Consider the following 15174-nt stretch of genomic DNA (forward strand, 5'->3'; position numbering starts at 1 on the left):
AAACTTATGAAGAACCTGTTTCTGTTGCAGTTGACCTGTGATTACTTTCCACCCTGTTATTACCAAAGAGTGGAATTTCTGTGGTGATTTAGTTGTGATATCAGAGTTCGGAACTCTTGTTTTAAATTACTTTTGAACGTAGAGTTCTGATTTTGTTATATTTTCTGTTTGACATTTTTGTCTGCCCTAATTTTTGTATTTGTTGCTGGTCCTTTCCAGTTGCACACTGTGCTTCATCACGACAGATCATCTCCCATTGGAAAAATTGTACGAGGCATGACTGTCCTGTTTGTCTACCGTTGAAAAATGCTGGGGATAAGCGTAATCAGCAGTGTAAGTCTACCTGCTTTGAAAGTCTGCAAAAGCATGGCGCAAACGATCCACAGGATTCAAGTTGTATATAAATCTCGAACAATCTATTATGGTTTCCTGCATTTGTTCAGTTGATTTACTGTGGTGTCTTATTAAACTGGAAAACGGTGGATAAAGGCTACAGGGCGAATGAGTGCTTTAGGAATTTCCAATATCATTGTGCATAATGAGACTTGCATGCTATTTTCAAAGGTTCAAAGGTCTTTTATTGTCACATGTACCAATAAAGGTACAGTGATATTCGAATTACCATACAGCCATACTGAGAAAAAAAAGCAACCAGACACACAACTACATAAAAGTTAACATAAATATCCACCACAGTGGATTCCCCACATTCTTCACTGTGTTGGAAGGCAATAAAGTCCAATCTTCTTCCCTCTTTATTCTCCCGCGGTCGGGGCAGTCGAACGATCTGCCGGGGCGATCGAAGGTCCTGCGGCCGGCGGTCGAAGTTCCCATGTCGGGGCGGTCGAAGCTCCTGCAGTCTGGAGCTCCCAAAGTCAGTCTCTAACCAGAGCGCCACGATGTTAAAGTCCGCAGGCTCCCGCAGTTGGAGCTCCGAGGTAGATCCCTGGCAAAGGGATTGCCCTCTCCACGATGGTAAGTCCCGTGGTTGGAGCTCCCAAATCGATCTCCAGAAAGAGGCCGCCAGCTCCCTGATGTTAGGCTACAGTGCAGATGGAGATGCGATATGAGAAAAAATCGCATCTCCGTCGAGGTCAGAGATTTAAAAAGTGTCGTCCCCCCCCCCCCCCCCCCCCCCCCCCACCACATAAAATAAGCTAAAGAACTCTAAAACATACATTTAACACGTACTATTAAAACAACAAAGAAGGAAGGGACAGACAGATTGTGCGCGAGGCAACCATTGCTGGCACCATCTGGAAGAGGTTTTGAAAATGTGGCTAAATATTACGAGCCACATTTTGAGTTAGTTTGAAGCCATGTTATTTCAAGGCCAGATTTAGATAAATGGAACTCTTGGTTCATCAGATTGTTTCTATTGAACGTGATCTTTTTAAAATCCTGCGTTGGAGTTCTGCTTTTTTTTATTGTGATAGGAAGTGTTGTTAAGAGTGTTTATGTTTTTAAAACATTAATGTACATTCAGTGCGTTGGTAGTGTAAATGACTGCCATAGATTTGTATGAATTCTGATTACACAAAGTTATTCTGTGGGTCTAGAAATAAATCATTTTAAGCAAAAAACAAAGTGCTGGCGGAACTCTGCACATTTTTGATCAAGATCCATGTGTTGGGTCGTGGCCTGAAACATCGACCTCCACAGACTTGATCTGCTAAGTTTTTCCAGCAATTTTATTTTTTATTTTGATGCTCCAGATTTTGGCATCTGCTGTCTTGCATGTCTCTGTTAAACATCATTTTGAACTTTTTCCACGACCACTGATTTATGAATTATTTGATTATAATTTGTATTCTAATGTGCACTAATACCTTCCAGGATCAAATTGTGTTTTCACCTATATTTTTATAGGTACGTGGCCTTGAATTTTTTCTTTTTTCCAAAATAAAGTCCAGGAAATGCCTATGGTTTCAGCTTGTTAGAAAGTATTATTGAAGAGGGTGTACTGATTATGTTTTAAAATTGGGAGTATAGAAGTGTGCTGAGAAGTGCTATTGGTGTGTGGGAAGGCTAGACAGAAATCAGTGTCAGGATTGATTGAGGCAATAAAGATGGCAGACGGGTATGCTTTAGAATTTGCACATTGGGAATGATGAATAACTTGCAGGGAAGTGACCTTGGTGGCTAGTGCAGAGGTGTAAAATGCCGATTACAAAAAAGATGACCAATCTGTAGTCATGGGAATGGAGTTTGTCATTTTATCGTCTATGCTGTGCCTTTTATACTGTTAAAAATGGGAACAGGAGGAGGTGTTTCCCCCCATGAACCTTGTCTGAAATTTGACGGGATCTTAATTAATCCATCACATTGCTCCACCTACCTGCCATTTACATAAAGCTCTTAATACCTTGGGTTAACAAAATTCTGTTGGGCTCGTATTTAAAATTAATATTTTATCTAGCAGCATCAGCTTGTGGAAAATTTCCACCACCCTGTGCTTCGAAACATCACCAGAGAAACACCAGAGTTTTTAGAACTGCATCGCTAGATCTCAGCACCTCAAGCCGTGGAATTGATTTATCTCTGTCTTGTCAGTTCTCTTTCGTATCCCAACTGTTTACGTTTGGGGGAATACTGATTTCTGTAATTATTCCTGTGCATTTTAACCAAGGTGCACTTCAGTCTATTACTATGATGTTGGAAATCTGAAATAAAACAGCACAAGAATGCTTATCAAGCAGCCTGTTATAAGCAACAAGTATTAACATTTCGGGTCAATCATCACAGCTGTAAGTAGTTAGATAAAGCAACTTTTAAGATGCATTTGTAGCGTCAAGGAATACTGGTAAAATTGAAGACCATAGAAATCAAGGGGATATCTGTTCAGTTTTTCCAAAGAAAATAAAGCAGCACCTGACTTTGTGCAGCAAGGCACAGACAACATTCTGTCACTTCAGACAATAATAATATAATAATAATAAACATTTATTTTATATAGGGCTTTTCCAAGTGCTCAAAGACGCTTTACAAAAACAGTCATGACAAAAAAACAAACAGACGAACTATCCTGACGGAGAAGCGGTGAACAAATAGCGCCAGCGTCCTCTCACGTCAGGGTCCGGCAGTAGACAATAAAGAGTCCGTTCTAGCAAAAGTTGTGGTGTGTGAATTAATAATTTGATTAATGTGCATCTTTCTTTTCCACAGCATTATTAGCTGGTGCAGCAGTAGGATTAGGAAATTCATTAGGGTCAGTAGGAGTTGGACAACCAACCACACCAAGTATAAACACTACCAGTCAGATCGACCCAAGCTCGATAGAGAGAGCCTACGCAGCGCTTGGACTCACATATCAGGGTAATCAGATGCAGCCTCAACCTGCGATGCAGAACCAACAATCGTCTCAGTCTTCACAGGGGCACCAATCTCTGCGGTCTATGAATGCTATGGGTAGGTACAGACAAGCTACTCGCAAAATAACATTGTTGAAGATAATTTGTTCACCGGTCGTTATTTGCAGTTCTCTTGACATTCACATTTCATTTTGTACATACTTACTGAACTAGTCCTTAAGTATTGGTAATTAAGATTTAACAAGGAGAGCAATTAACATTCTCACATTGTATCAAAATCTGCAAGAATTCACTTTCTATTCTGTTTGCCAGAGATAATGCCTTCAGAATTATTTTTTCTTGCTTTATAAATACTGGGCAAATTTATAGAAATGTATTGAGGCATTTTAAATTCTTTAAAAATTTGTGGTTGGACTGGATAAAGTATTATTCTGATTGTTACTGGCAATTCGGATATTACTAAGAAGAAAATTAGATGTATGACTGTAGTATTAAATGATAGAATGAATTCCAGCTGCAAAACTACTCTAGGGAAACCAAAGATATATCTGGAACTATATGGAGGGGTTTAGTGAAGGGGACAGTAACTTGGCTTTTAACCACTCCGGCGCTGGATATTGTTTGACAGCCTCGCATGTATTTGTGACCCATTTAACCCATTTGTGACCCATGGGGGGGGGGGAGGAAGATAAAACAACACGTACAGCTATAAAAATTTATTGCTGAAAATTAAAGCTCTTGGGATCATAATGGTGCATTTCAAAAATTATTTTATAGATTATTGTGTGAATAAATTATTGGTCTGTGACAAGAAAATATATTCATGTGAGCCAATTGGATTGTCATCAAATGAGATGCCTCAGTTCTGCCAATGACTTGTTACGTGCATGTTATAGGTACCAATCAAATGGGTGTAAATGGAAGTAATGTGGGTGTGCAGACCTCCACCCAGCAGTCCAGCTTACTACACGATGCTATGCTGCTGCCATCCATGACTTCAACAAAGTAAGTCCAGGATTCATTTTAACTCATTTACTGTTTCATATATTTCCACTACTGATATTTTAATGCAAACATATTACACCTATTTTGGTTGCCAATGTTGTCCTTGCAGCTTAGAGATGCATTGCTTTAGACTTATAGCATGGGAACTGAGTCTGCGACGGCCAGCAATTAGCCCATACATTAATACCATCCTACACACTAGTGACAATTTACAGTATTTTTTTACCGAAGCCGAATGACCTACAAACCTGTACATCTTTGTGGAGTGTGGGAGGAAACCGGAGCACAGAGAGAAAACCCACGCGGTCACAGGGAGAATGTACAAACTCCATACAGACAGGACCCGCAGTCAGGATTGAACCAGGGTCTTTGGCACTGTAAGGCAGCTGCTCTGCTGCTGTGTCACTGTTGTCCTATATTCTTATAAACTTAAGAACTTTACAGTTACAACTATCGTGTGTGGCTGTTCGTGGAATAAAGAGCTATTAGAATCCACAGCCATACCTGTATGCTTTTAGTTCAGAGTGGTCTTCAATCAGTAATAGGGGGGGGATTCAATAACATGCTTTTCACTCTTGCCTATTCCATACTCGTATCAACTTTTAATATTTGCAGCCAAATGTTATCTGATGGAACAGGTGTTGGCAATCTAAGTGCGGTGCCAACAGCAGCACCCCCCTCAAGTACTGGCATTCGGAAATCATGGCATGAAGATGTCACTCAGGACCTACGCAATCATCTTGTGCACAAATTGTAAGTGAGATTATAATTTATTCATGGCAGCCAAAGATGAATTGTTTTGTGGATAAGCATATGAGGCAGTTTAATTCCATTTGTCATTACAACTGGTTATTGCACACTCACAAAAGCTGACTATACATGTGGGTTATACTCATGCAAACTATCTTTGTTGCAAATTTAGAGTTCATAGCAAAATAATCGGAGGCAATATAAAGAAAAGTAAGTTCTCCACAGTGAGAATCCAAAGCCTTAAAAGGCCATGGCAACCGATTCATTAATTATTTTCAAAAGACGTATTGGATAAATATTGGAAGAAGATTTGTAGCGCAATGATGGAAGAAACTAATTTGATAGGCAAGAGGCAGAATTATTTCTATGTACGGCTTAATTATAGAAAGCCGTAAACCAGTGTGCAATGATGCAGAACTTTTCAGTAACTCGGGTTCTTTGCGATTTATTTATTTTGTGAGATATTTAACACGCATAGCTTCCTCTTTGTGACGACGTAGCTGCTTCACTCTGACAAAACTAAATTTAAAGTCGGTATTAAAGGTTGTAAATCTTAATTATGTTATGAAGCCTGCTGCATAAGTTAAAGATTGATGCTGCCTTCCTGCATGTTCACTTTTGCCCATTGTGCACCCGAGTTATTTAAAATCACTATTTCCCTCAATTCAGAGTTCAAGCCATATTCCCAACACCTGATCCAGCAGCTTTGAAAGATAGACGAATGGAAAACCTGGTGGCTTATGCAAGAAAAGTGGAAGGAGACATGTACGAATCTGCTAACTGCAGGGTAAATTATAATTCAAGATTTCAATTTGAACTTGGTTTAGTGGAAAGCGTTGGGGCTGGTTCTCACAAACATGCTACGATAAATGTGTAATTATGTATGATGTAACTGTTTGAGAATTAAACTGCACAGAATGCTAAGTATAGTTGAAATAATTACAGTACTGTCAGGTGAATTGAACCCATTATAGTCATTTCTGTAGTCTATCAAAGGTATGTGGAGACAAATAGTTGTAGGAATGTGAGGTATTAGAACTACTTGCAGTCTTCTGGATGTGCTTTAATCTGGGCTTTGTATGGGAATAGCATAACTTCACTCTATACATGTACAAAGCACATAGACCAAAATTACATTAGTAGTCATTTAAGCACGTGAAAGGATGCAACAGTTAGTCAAACAAGCTGTGAGCAATTCTATTACCACATTTTCTACACAGAGTTACGAGCTGACATAACAGTCATGAATGGGGGGAAGAAAAAAAATCCTGCCATTTTGAGTTGGGTTTATATGTACACTGACAGCATGCAAGAAAGCTGCTAATTTACACTTGTTCTCTTTCAGAATTTTTTAGGGTTGTTCCCTTTTTTGACCTTGCTGCCTTTTTATTGCTTGCCAGTAGATTTTGTAATCTTCCCTTTTATAAAAACGAGACTAATTTCTTTTTGTAAATTCAGGCTGAGTATTATCATCTACTAGCTGAGAAGATCTACAAGATTCAGAAAGAACTTGAGGAAAAGCGCCGCACTAGGCTTCAGAAACAGGGTGTGATGCCAAACCAAAGTGGTCTGCTATCTGCAGGAGGAGCCCAGCCTCCCAGCATGACACAGCTGCAGTCTGGACTCCCTCCGAGTAAGAAGCTGGGATTTTGTTGCACTTTTGTAATGTTTTTTTGAAAATATGAATGAATTAAAAGAACTTATTTTTTCACATTTGTCAGATGCTTAATGGATTCCAATATGGATTCTTTATTTTTCCCAGTACTGTAATCCGCCCATAATTAAAGTACATATACAGCACTTTTTTGGCTGTTTACTTGGGTGGAGGCAGAGAGTATGGTCCTGACTCAAAACGACACGTATCCATGTCTTCTAGAGGCTCCTGATCTGCTGAGTTACTCCAGCAACTTTTTGTAAACCAGCATCTGCATTTCCTTTTCCCCATGCTATTTTAATTTGTTCATTTTAATAATTTACTTCATTTGGGTCAGTATATTAAAATAAACAATTGTCCTTGAAGGCATTAGACATGATTTTAAGCAAACTGGTGATTAAGTGTTAAATTTGTTAGCTGGTGTCAGGTGAAGGTGGTACACGTCATAATTTTTGTGAAACCTTGGATTAAAAAAGAAAGCATTTACCAGACGATTCCAGCTGTAAACAGAGTTTGTTTGAGTCCCTGGTACGAGCTGCATGTGGTCTTCATGCAGTAACTCCGCAGTTGAATTCATACATTGGAGTCTTGCGACTTCAGTGCAGCAGGTGATCGCCAATGCTGTGGAACAGTGCTCCTGTCTGTTGTTAATTAAAAAAGGAAAGGAATGTTTTAAAATACAATGAAATGCTGTTTATCAGCATTTATAAACAAAAAAGGCAACTATGGCATTTATGGTTTGGGCCTGTAATCAGAAAATACAATTGAACGTATCGACTCGATGCATGATCTTATTTTTGTATTCCTCTTTCACAGTATTATGTGACAAAATTTGAAGCCATCTCTTGGGATTTATATGTGACAATATTAAATGGTAGCACAAGTAATTTAGTATGTGGCCTTGGGAATTCTACTTTTAATTTGTTTTTTTAATGATTAATTGAAGTGAAAGGTCACATTTGCATTGGTTTAAAAAGGTTTGAAAGAGCTGGTGAGTTTTTCTTGCTGTACAGATATTTGTTCAGATGCTTTCTCTTCTGAGATTGATAATTGCAGCGTTACTGTTCTCGTTGTGTTAGCAGTTTTCCAAAACTTCAACTAAGTACAGCCTTCTGCTTAGTTACAGTGTTGGCAAATTATTTGACTGTAGTGAAGTGGTTTCTGCCAAGCCTCATTTGCCATTATCTAAAATGCATGTGCATCTTTTCAAATAGAAACTAGTTATCCCTTATCCTATGTTCTACATGGAAAAAAAGTCTAGATTGGAGTCAGCACAAAAAACAAGCATTGATACCGTTAAAGATGCAATTGGGATTAAGCAGATAGTGGTCCTGCTTGGCAGAGGGTCAGCACTGGAAAGGGAAGTCAGCCTGGATCTTAGATATTGTATGTCCACAGACTATGTTATAAACATGCTCTACAGTCCTACCCTACTTAGATTTGTACACTTCTGTTATAGTTCTAAAAAATAAAGCTATGCTAAGTTAATGCAGTTTCAAAATATTTCCTTTGGTTTGGAGGGCTACTTCTATGCTGTATTCAGGATTATAACGTGCAAATGGTTAAAAGGGAAAACATATTCATCGTTAGCATGAGTGCATTGTTTCATACATTTATGCCATTGTTGAATTGCATAATTCAATCATGCATTGCTTCCCTCCTCCCTCTCCATTCCTTTGGCAAAAAAAAAATACTTTTGCATTATTCTGGCATTTTACCACATTTTTGTTTACATCTGATCCTGTTGCATTTCAGATGGGCCACTTTCTGACCCAACCCTTATGCGGCCAAATGTGCCAAGTCAGATCATGAACCGGATGCAGACCCCAAGTGGTAACATACATTTTTCAAAATGTATTTCTTGTGTAGAAGTGTGACTGGTATAAATGAATTGTGCTGTACAATTGAAATGATTGTAAACCTGTTTTCAAAACTTTTAGCCTCTCACCAACAATACACTTATCAATTATATTGATCTGTGTGTGGAGTTTGGTTGTAACCATGTCTTTGTCATAGCTCCTTATTTATGCAATTAAAAGACAATTCGCTGATTTGTTGCACAATGCAGATAAATAATCTGTTTTTTAAAATTGATTATGGAGTTATCAATAACAGCCTTACTCTTTTAACCAAATTCTCAATGTGTTATTGATCTTCAATGTTCTGATCGGTTCTCTATAATTGGTTGTGCTGTGGGTCTATCAGAGTTTATGAATGATAGACTAAACAAATAATTGATTAATATTAAGTAAGACCAACAGTTCTTTTATTGACTAAGTTTCAGTGAAGAGCAAACATTAAAAAATACTTGAGGGGAACTACTTTTTTGTTGCACTAAAGTATTGGTCCAGTAAGCAGCTCTAGCAGCCTTTTGCTATATTAACACATCCCCCCCAAATTAGTCTAACTGGAGATTCAGCTGAAGTATTCGCATGTTAATATATTACATGGAAATGTTGAAGTCTAAAATCTGCTTTTGTATCTGTCCTGGGATGATTAATGGCTTAAGGACACGCCATAATATGAAGTCACGTGTTGACCAAAGCAGAAAGTTAGTGGGTTTGGTAATTTGTGACATTAAGAACACAATTGTTGGCAAATTAGACATCGTTTGATGCATGCCACAATCTGCCATATTTATTGAAATCATTTTCATAATTTTGAATGATTTGATCGCCTGAATTGTTTGAACATTTGCAATGATAACGATTTCATTATTTGAGACTTGCATCCATACACTGCAGTGAAATTGATGTTAGATGGGAATAGAAATTTAAGTGTCAAACTAAACAGATATATTGGCTTAATATTGAAACATTTTTGATACAATTTTAGTGCATTAGTGAAGCTATTAAAATGTGAAATTTTGCTATTATGTAAGCAATATAAATGGTGTTAAGCGGGTTATGTATAAATAAGTAATAAAAATTAGTCACTCAACATGTTTGAAATTACAATTTGGAAGTTAACGTTTCTGCTGGCTACTACAAGATGCGTCTGTCCGTGTCCATTAGATTTGATTGATGGTGTAAATGATGCTTTCACACTTTTCTATTAAAAGGTGCTTTTTGTTCTGTTACTGTTTTCAATCCAGGAATGAATCAGTTTCCACCTATGAGCAGTTTGCAGATGTCCGGTCTGGGACAACGCTTAAATCCTCCATTACCGCATCCAGGACAGATGACGCAAACAGGACCCATGAATCAGGTTTAGTTTTAATCTTCTCCACCACAATTCTCAGAAAAATCTCTCTATTAAAACACATTAAAAATTAAAATTTTAGTCAAGTATTACATTGAGGACGGGTTATTTTGAAGCAGGAATATGGATTATTGGTACCACTAAATGGTGCATATTAAGGACTTGCTAATTGTGTACTTGGCATTTGATAATACTGTTTTTAATCCATTCCTCAGATTTAAAACGCACATAGCGTATAAATGAATATTGATTTTATGCTATACCAAACAGCTGCATAAAAGCAGATTAAACAAACATCAAAGTATAGTGGTAGGATGGCGATGCTTTTTGTTATCATGCAAATCAATTGTTTTCTGATTCCAAATTATTTGTCTTGCTTATATCTGTTACGTAAGCATATTGTTAATCAAATCTGCAGAATCAAGTTGGAATAAAATTGCACATCCAATTTGCATCAAATTGAAAATTGTCTAACAAAATTAATTGCCACAAACAAGCAGGCGTTGTTTATTTAATTTGCCAATCTCTGGATATTCTAAGATCTCAGTAACAGACCGTTGCAGAGCTAATAATTAGTTTGAGGGTTAAATAGACAATTTACTAAATGAAAAGATTTTTCCCCAATTGCCCCGTCTTTGGGTCCACTTATCCCCATGTTGGGGAAACATGCTCTTAAACTGCCAATCCAGCGTTGAAAATAGACACAAAAAGCTGGAGTAACTGCGGGTCAGGCAGCATCTCTGCAGAAAAGCAGTAGGTGACGTTTCGGGTTGAGACCCTTCATCAGATTGGCTGATGAAGAGTCTAGACTTGAAACGTCACCCATTCCTTTTCTCCAGAGATGCTGCCTGACCCGCTGAGATACTCCAGCTTTTTGTGTCTATCTTTGGTGTAAATTAGCATCTAGTTCCTTCTTACACAATCCAGTGATGACACTGATCTACCAAGCATATTGAAGCATTGAATGGCCATGGCATTTGACTTCACTCTGCACTGAATGCCATCAGCAGACAGTTCCGTGATACTGCCATGATAATCAACGACATTCTACACAACGTAAACCCCCTGAAATACAATCAATTAAATGTCTTTCTGAAATCGCTTGTCTTCTCACATCAGTATTTTTTTGTTCACAGATGGGATTAACCACTTCCCGAATGTCACAGCCAATGGCTGCACAGCATCCTGGCCAGAATCAGTTCCTGACCCCTAATCAGTTTCCTGTATCCTCTCCTGGAATGAACACTGGCAGTACCACCATGACACAAGCCAGCAACCAGCCTGTCATGTCTCCGGTATTAAATAGTCTTTCTTCTACCTCTTTTGTATTCAAACTAGTTGGTTACTTTTTAATTTGATGAGCTTCATGGATATTATCGTTAATATTAAACACCATATTGAGACTGGCACAGTCAAGATCCTAAATGGAATACACTGGAAAGGATTGTTGGATAAATCCCATCAAATTCTAATTCCGAGGAAATGGCAACAAAGGGAATCCTTCCACCACATTTGAATCAATATTGAATGATAGTCATTCATTTAATGATTTACTAGGTGGAGTAAAATACATCGTTTTTTCTAAAATACATTGTGTTAACAAGCCTCATGTTCCCATCTTAATGCTTTGCTTAATTACGTTTAAAATGGTTTCATTATTAATAGTGGATAACTTTTGGTTTCCCCTTATTTCCATCATTTCATAACGACATTTGGGGGATCTTAATGGACAAATGACCACATCTAAAAAAGAAATCAGCTGTTAAGTCTTTAGAATTGTCAATCTCATCTGGGAGTCAAGTAAAGAATGTTAGAGATCCATGCATGGAGAACAAATTCAGCAGGAGAACTGAAGAGAATAAAATAAGTAGACTATCATTAATCTGTCAAGGTGTAGCAGTTTAATCATATACCAGATGGCCAAGATAAAATGGCAAAGGTATAAGAGCTTTTTTCCAAAGACAAACGAGTCGTAAAAGCTACCAGATGTTACATTTTTGTTTAAAAGAGACTTGTAGCACGGAAGCAGTTCCTTGGACCCACTGCATCTATGTTAGTGATCATGTACTCGCCTATACTAATTTTCCTGCATAGCCTTCTGTTTAATAGCATTTCAACTGTTCATCTAATACAACTAAAATATGAGCGTACCTTCCACAAACAGTGCACTTAAGATTCAACTGCCCTCTGGGTGAAAGAAATGCCTCTTCAAATCCCCTACTCCTATGTCCTCTGGTCATTGACTCCTCTACTAATCTGTGCCCCTCCAAATTTTGTACATTCCAATTAGATTAAACTCTCACCCACCACATCTTCTCAGCTCCAGGAAACTATCCAGTGTCTGAAAGCTGAAACGTTTCATGCCAGGCAATATCCTTGTGAATCTCCTCTGCATTCTCTCCAGTGTAATCATATCCTTCCTATAGTGTGACCACCAGAACTACCTACATAGTCCAGCTGTATACTAATGTTTTATATATTTGTACCATAGCTTCCCTGCTTTTTTATCTTCTATGCCCTGCCTACTGAAGGCAAGTATTTCATATGCCTTCTCAAACACCGAATGAAAATGAGGAGGTATTAGATGCTTTAGCATTCTTAAAGATCGATTAATCCCTAGGTTCTGATGAGATGATTGCAGCCTGCATTGGGAGGCGAGGCAGGAGTTCGCTGGGGTTCCAACAGATTAGTATACACCTCATCAGTCCCTGGCAATTAATCCACCTTCAAGCCTTCTAAGGCATCTAATGCCACCTCCGTTTCAGTGATAATTGTCATGGAATTTCCCCATTGTGCAATTCTCCCACTACAGACAATGCCTGTGTTAGGGGGCAGGGAGTTGCAATCCTAGACAGGGTCTGGTGTCGCGGTTTACAGTGATGTGAAGTTGGGGGTAAGCTATGACCTGGCAGGAAGAACGTACGAACTATACACCGATAGCATTTGAGGTCACGGTTAAACCTCTAGTGGCATCCCTGTGAGACCCCGATATTCTATCTTTTCTCTGTTTTATTTAAATTTATTTTTTATGCAAGCTATAAATTTTGTCTTAGCGGAAGTAGTATATACTAAAATCGTAAAACAAAATGTTTTACTTCCAACTAATGTATTTTAGAGTAATTATCATTCTTAGTATAGTGCTTTTGTAAATTGATTTAGTCTTTTTTTATGAGTCCATTGAGTTAATGTTTTCTATTTTATATATTTTTCCTTGTTAGGCTCAGAACACCTCATTACCTGTCAACAGTTCTGCTTCCATGCAGCCAGGAGTCCAGAATGCCCAATTCAACTGTCCACCACCTCTTTCTCAGCCTTCGCTTCATCAGAATTCCCCGTCCCCTGGACCAGGAAGTCTCACGCCCACTCCTCACCAGACACCACCGAGTAGCATTCCCCCCCAGCAGCGACAGCAGACACCGTCACCCAATTCACAACCACCGTCAATGCCGCCCCCTCCTCAAGTTCAGACACCTCCACAAGCGCAGCTTCCCCCTCCTCCATCAGTACCTCCGCAGTCCCAGGTCACGGCTGGGGTAAAGCAGCAGCAACGAGAGCGTGAACAGCAGCAACCCCCACTGACCCCAGCGGCACAACAACAGAATACAACCCCATCAACCCCTACACCGACTGCATCAATACCACCTCAACATCCCAGTACCCCGGTGAGTATTATTATTAAAGCTTTTAATAAGATATCTACACCTGTGAATGAAGGAAGAGCTTTCTGTTCCATTGAAATTGTTAGATATTGAATGTATTTGCTTTCTTCTATTTTTCTGTTGATTGTCCTATCTTCTCAGCACTTTACTGCTTTCACTTATTCAAATGAGATGACAAAATTAACTTGTCTTGAGCTGACTAGGCAGGAGCAAGGTGCTCAGGAATTCATGGCATCTTAAATTAACATTCGTTTTCTCATTTCTAATTCAAATCCAGAGCAGCCAAGCAAAGTAATATTTCTCCTTTAATATTGACTATCTAATAATCAATTAATTTGGCTAATTTATAATATATTTTAAGTCACTGCTTCAGATCCATTTGGTCTTTATATCTTTTTGTTCCAAGAGCTATTATATTTCGTCTAGTTCCAACAGCATCAGTTTATGAGAAAATGGCTTTTCACTGTTATGTTTCAATTTTTTCTGTCGATCTTGCATTTTACTTTTAATATTAATTGGCTATCTGAATATAACTTGCCTTTTAGTTAAAGCATTTTGGCAACAGTGTGTTACGGTCTCTTGAGAATAAGGCCACCTATCTATAATCTTCAGAAATTAAAGCTTTTCATCTTCCATTACGTTTTAAGGACAATGTAGAGATGTATTTGCAATGTGTGCACTACACACAAACACTGTGGTGTACGTTGATCTTGTCTGCCATTCATTTAGTTCAGCACTGACCTGTACCGCAAGTCCACTTACCTAATAGAAAGCCCACAATATCCCAGCTAAAACAATGTTTTGACTGTTTCAGTTCACCCAACATTCTCCTTTTGGAGAAAATTACTACATTTCCATGTGATATATAAGAATACATCCCAAATTCTGTGATATAAGAATACACCCCAAATTCACTCACAAATAGTCAATGTTTCATTGTAAGATCATACTCTTTCAGATGAAAACATTTCACCACATCTTACATTATTCGGTTATTAAAAATCTTGTTTAGTCCCTGAATCAAAACTCTTCTCTCTCCAAGGCGAGTAGATCTTTGAGATTTAGAAACATCGAAAATAAGTGCAGGAGTAGGCCATTCTACCCTTCGAGCCAGCACCACCGCCATTCAATATGATCATGACTGATCATCCAAAATCAGTACCCAGTTCCTGCTTTTTCCCCATATCCCTTGATTCCTTTAACCCGAGGAGCTAAATCTAACTCTCTTGAAAACATCCAGTGAATTGCCCTCCACTGCCTTCTGTGATGGAGAATTCCACAGATTCACAACTCTCTGGGTGAAAGGTTTTTTTTTTGTTTAAAAAAAAATTATAATAGCCAAAACTGGAATCTAATCTATTGCCTCTACAACTAAAACATCCATCTCTTCTGTACTCAATTTCTCAATGTTCTGTGAGCCTTTTTGGTATTTTGTCCAGAATAGCATTTTAATAATATTGGGAGTCCCAATTATTTACATTTTACAAGAACATGTACCCAGTTAAGTGACAACTTAAATTAAGAAAACACATGCGACTGTTGTACGTGTTAATGTTGTGCTTTTAACCTGTTTTTCTTGAATGCAATTTATTCT

The 15174-nt window shown here is 38.2% G+C and overlaps 1 protein-coding gene across 2 annotated transcripts in view; it reads left to right on the plus strand.

Moving 5' to 3' along the window:
• ep300a (EP300 lysine acetyltransferase a) overlaps positions 1-15174 on the plus strand; it is a 92027-nt gene that overhangs the window by 34029 nt on the left and 42824 nt on the right. The window contains exons 5-14 of one of the 2 annotated variants that reach the window (XM_078430689.1): positions 220-333; positions 3166-3408; positions 4208-4316; positions 4932-5069; positions 5736-5853; positions 6525-6699; positions 8476-8553; positions 9815-9927; positions 11058-11216; positions 13140-13583. In XM_078430689.1, the coding sequence (XP_078286815.1) occupies positions 220-333; positions 3166-3408; positions 4208-4316; positions 4932-5069; positions 5736-5853; positions 6525-6699; positions 8476-8553; positions 9815-9927; positions 11058-11216; positions 13140-13583 (1691 nt within the window). The remainder of the gene's footprint in view (positions 1-219; positions 334-3165; positions 3409-4207; positions 4317-4931; positions 5070-5735; positions 5854-6524; positions 6700-8475; positions 8554-9814; positions 9928-11057; positions 11217-13139; positions 13584-15174) is intronic. The other variant, XM_078430691.1, reaches the window with a different exon arrangement.

Source organism: Rhinoraja longicauda, chromosome 40, assembly GCF_053455715.1.
Source record: "Rhinoraja longicauda isolate Sanriku21f chromosome 40, sRhiLon1.1, whole genome shotgun sequence".
Taxonomy (NCBI): domain Eukaryota; kingdom Metazoa; phylum Chordata; class Chondrichthyes; order Rajiformes; family Arhynchobatidae; genus Rhinoraja; species Rhinoraja longicauda.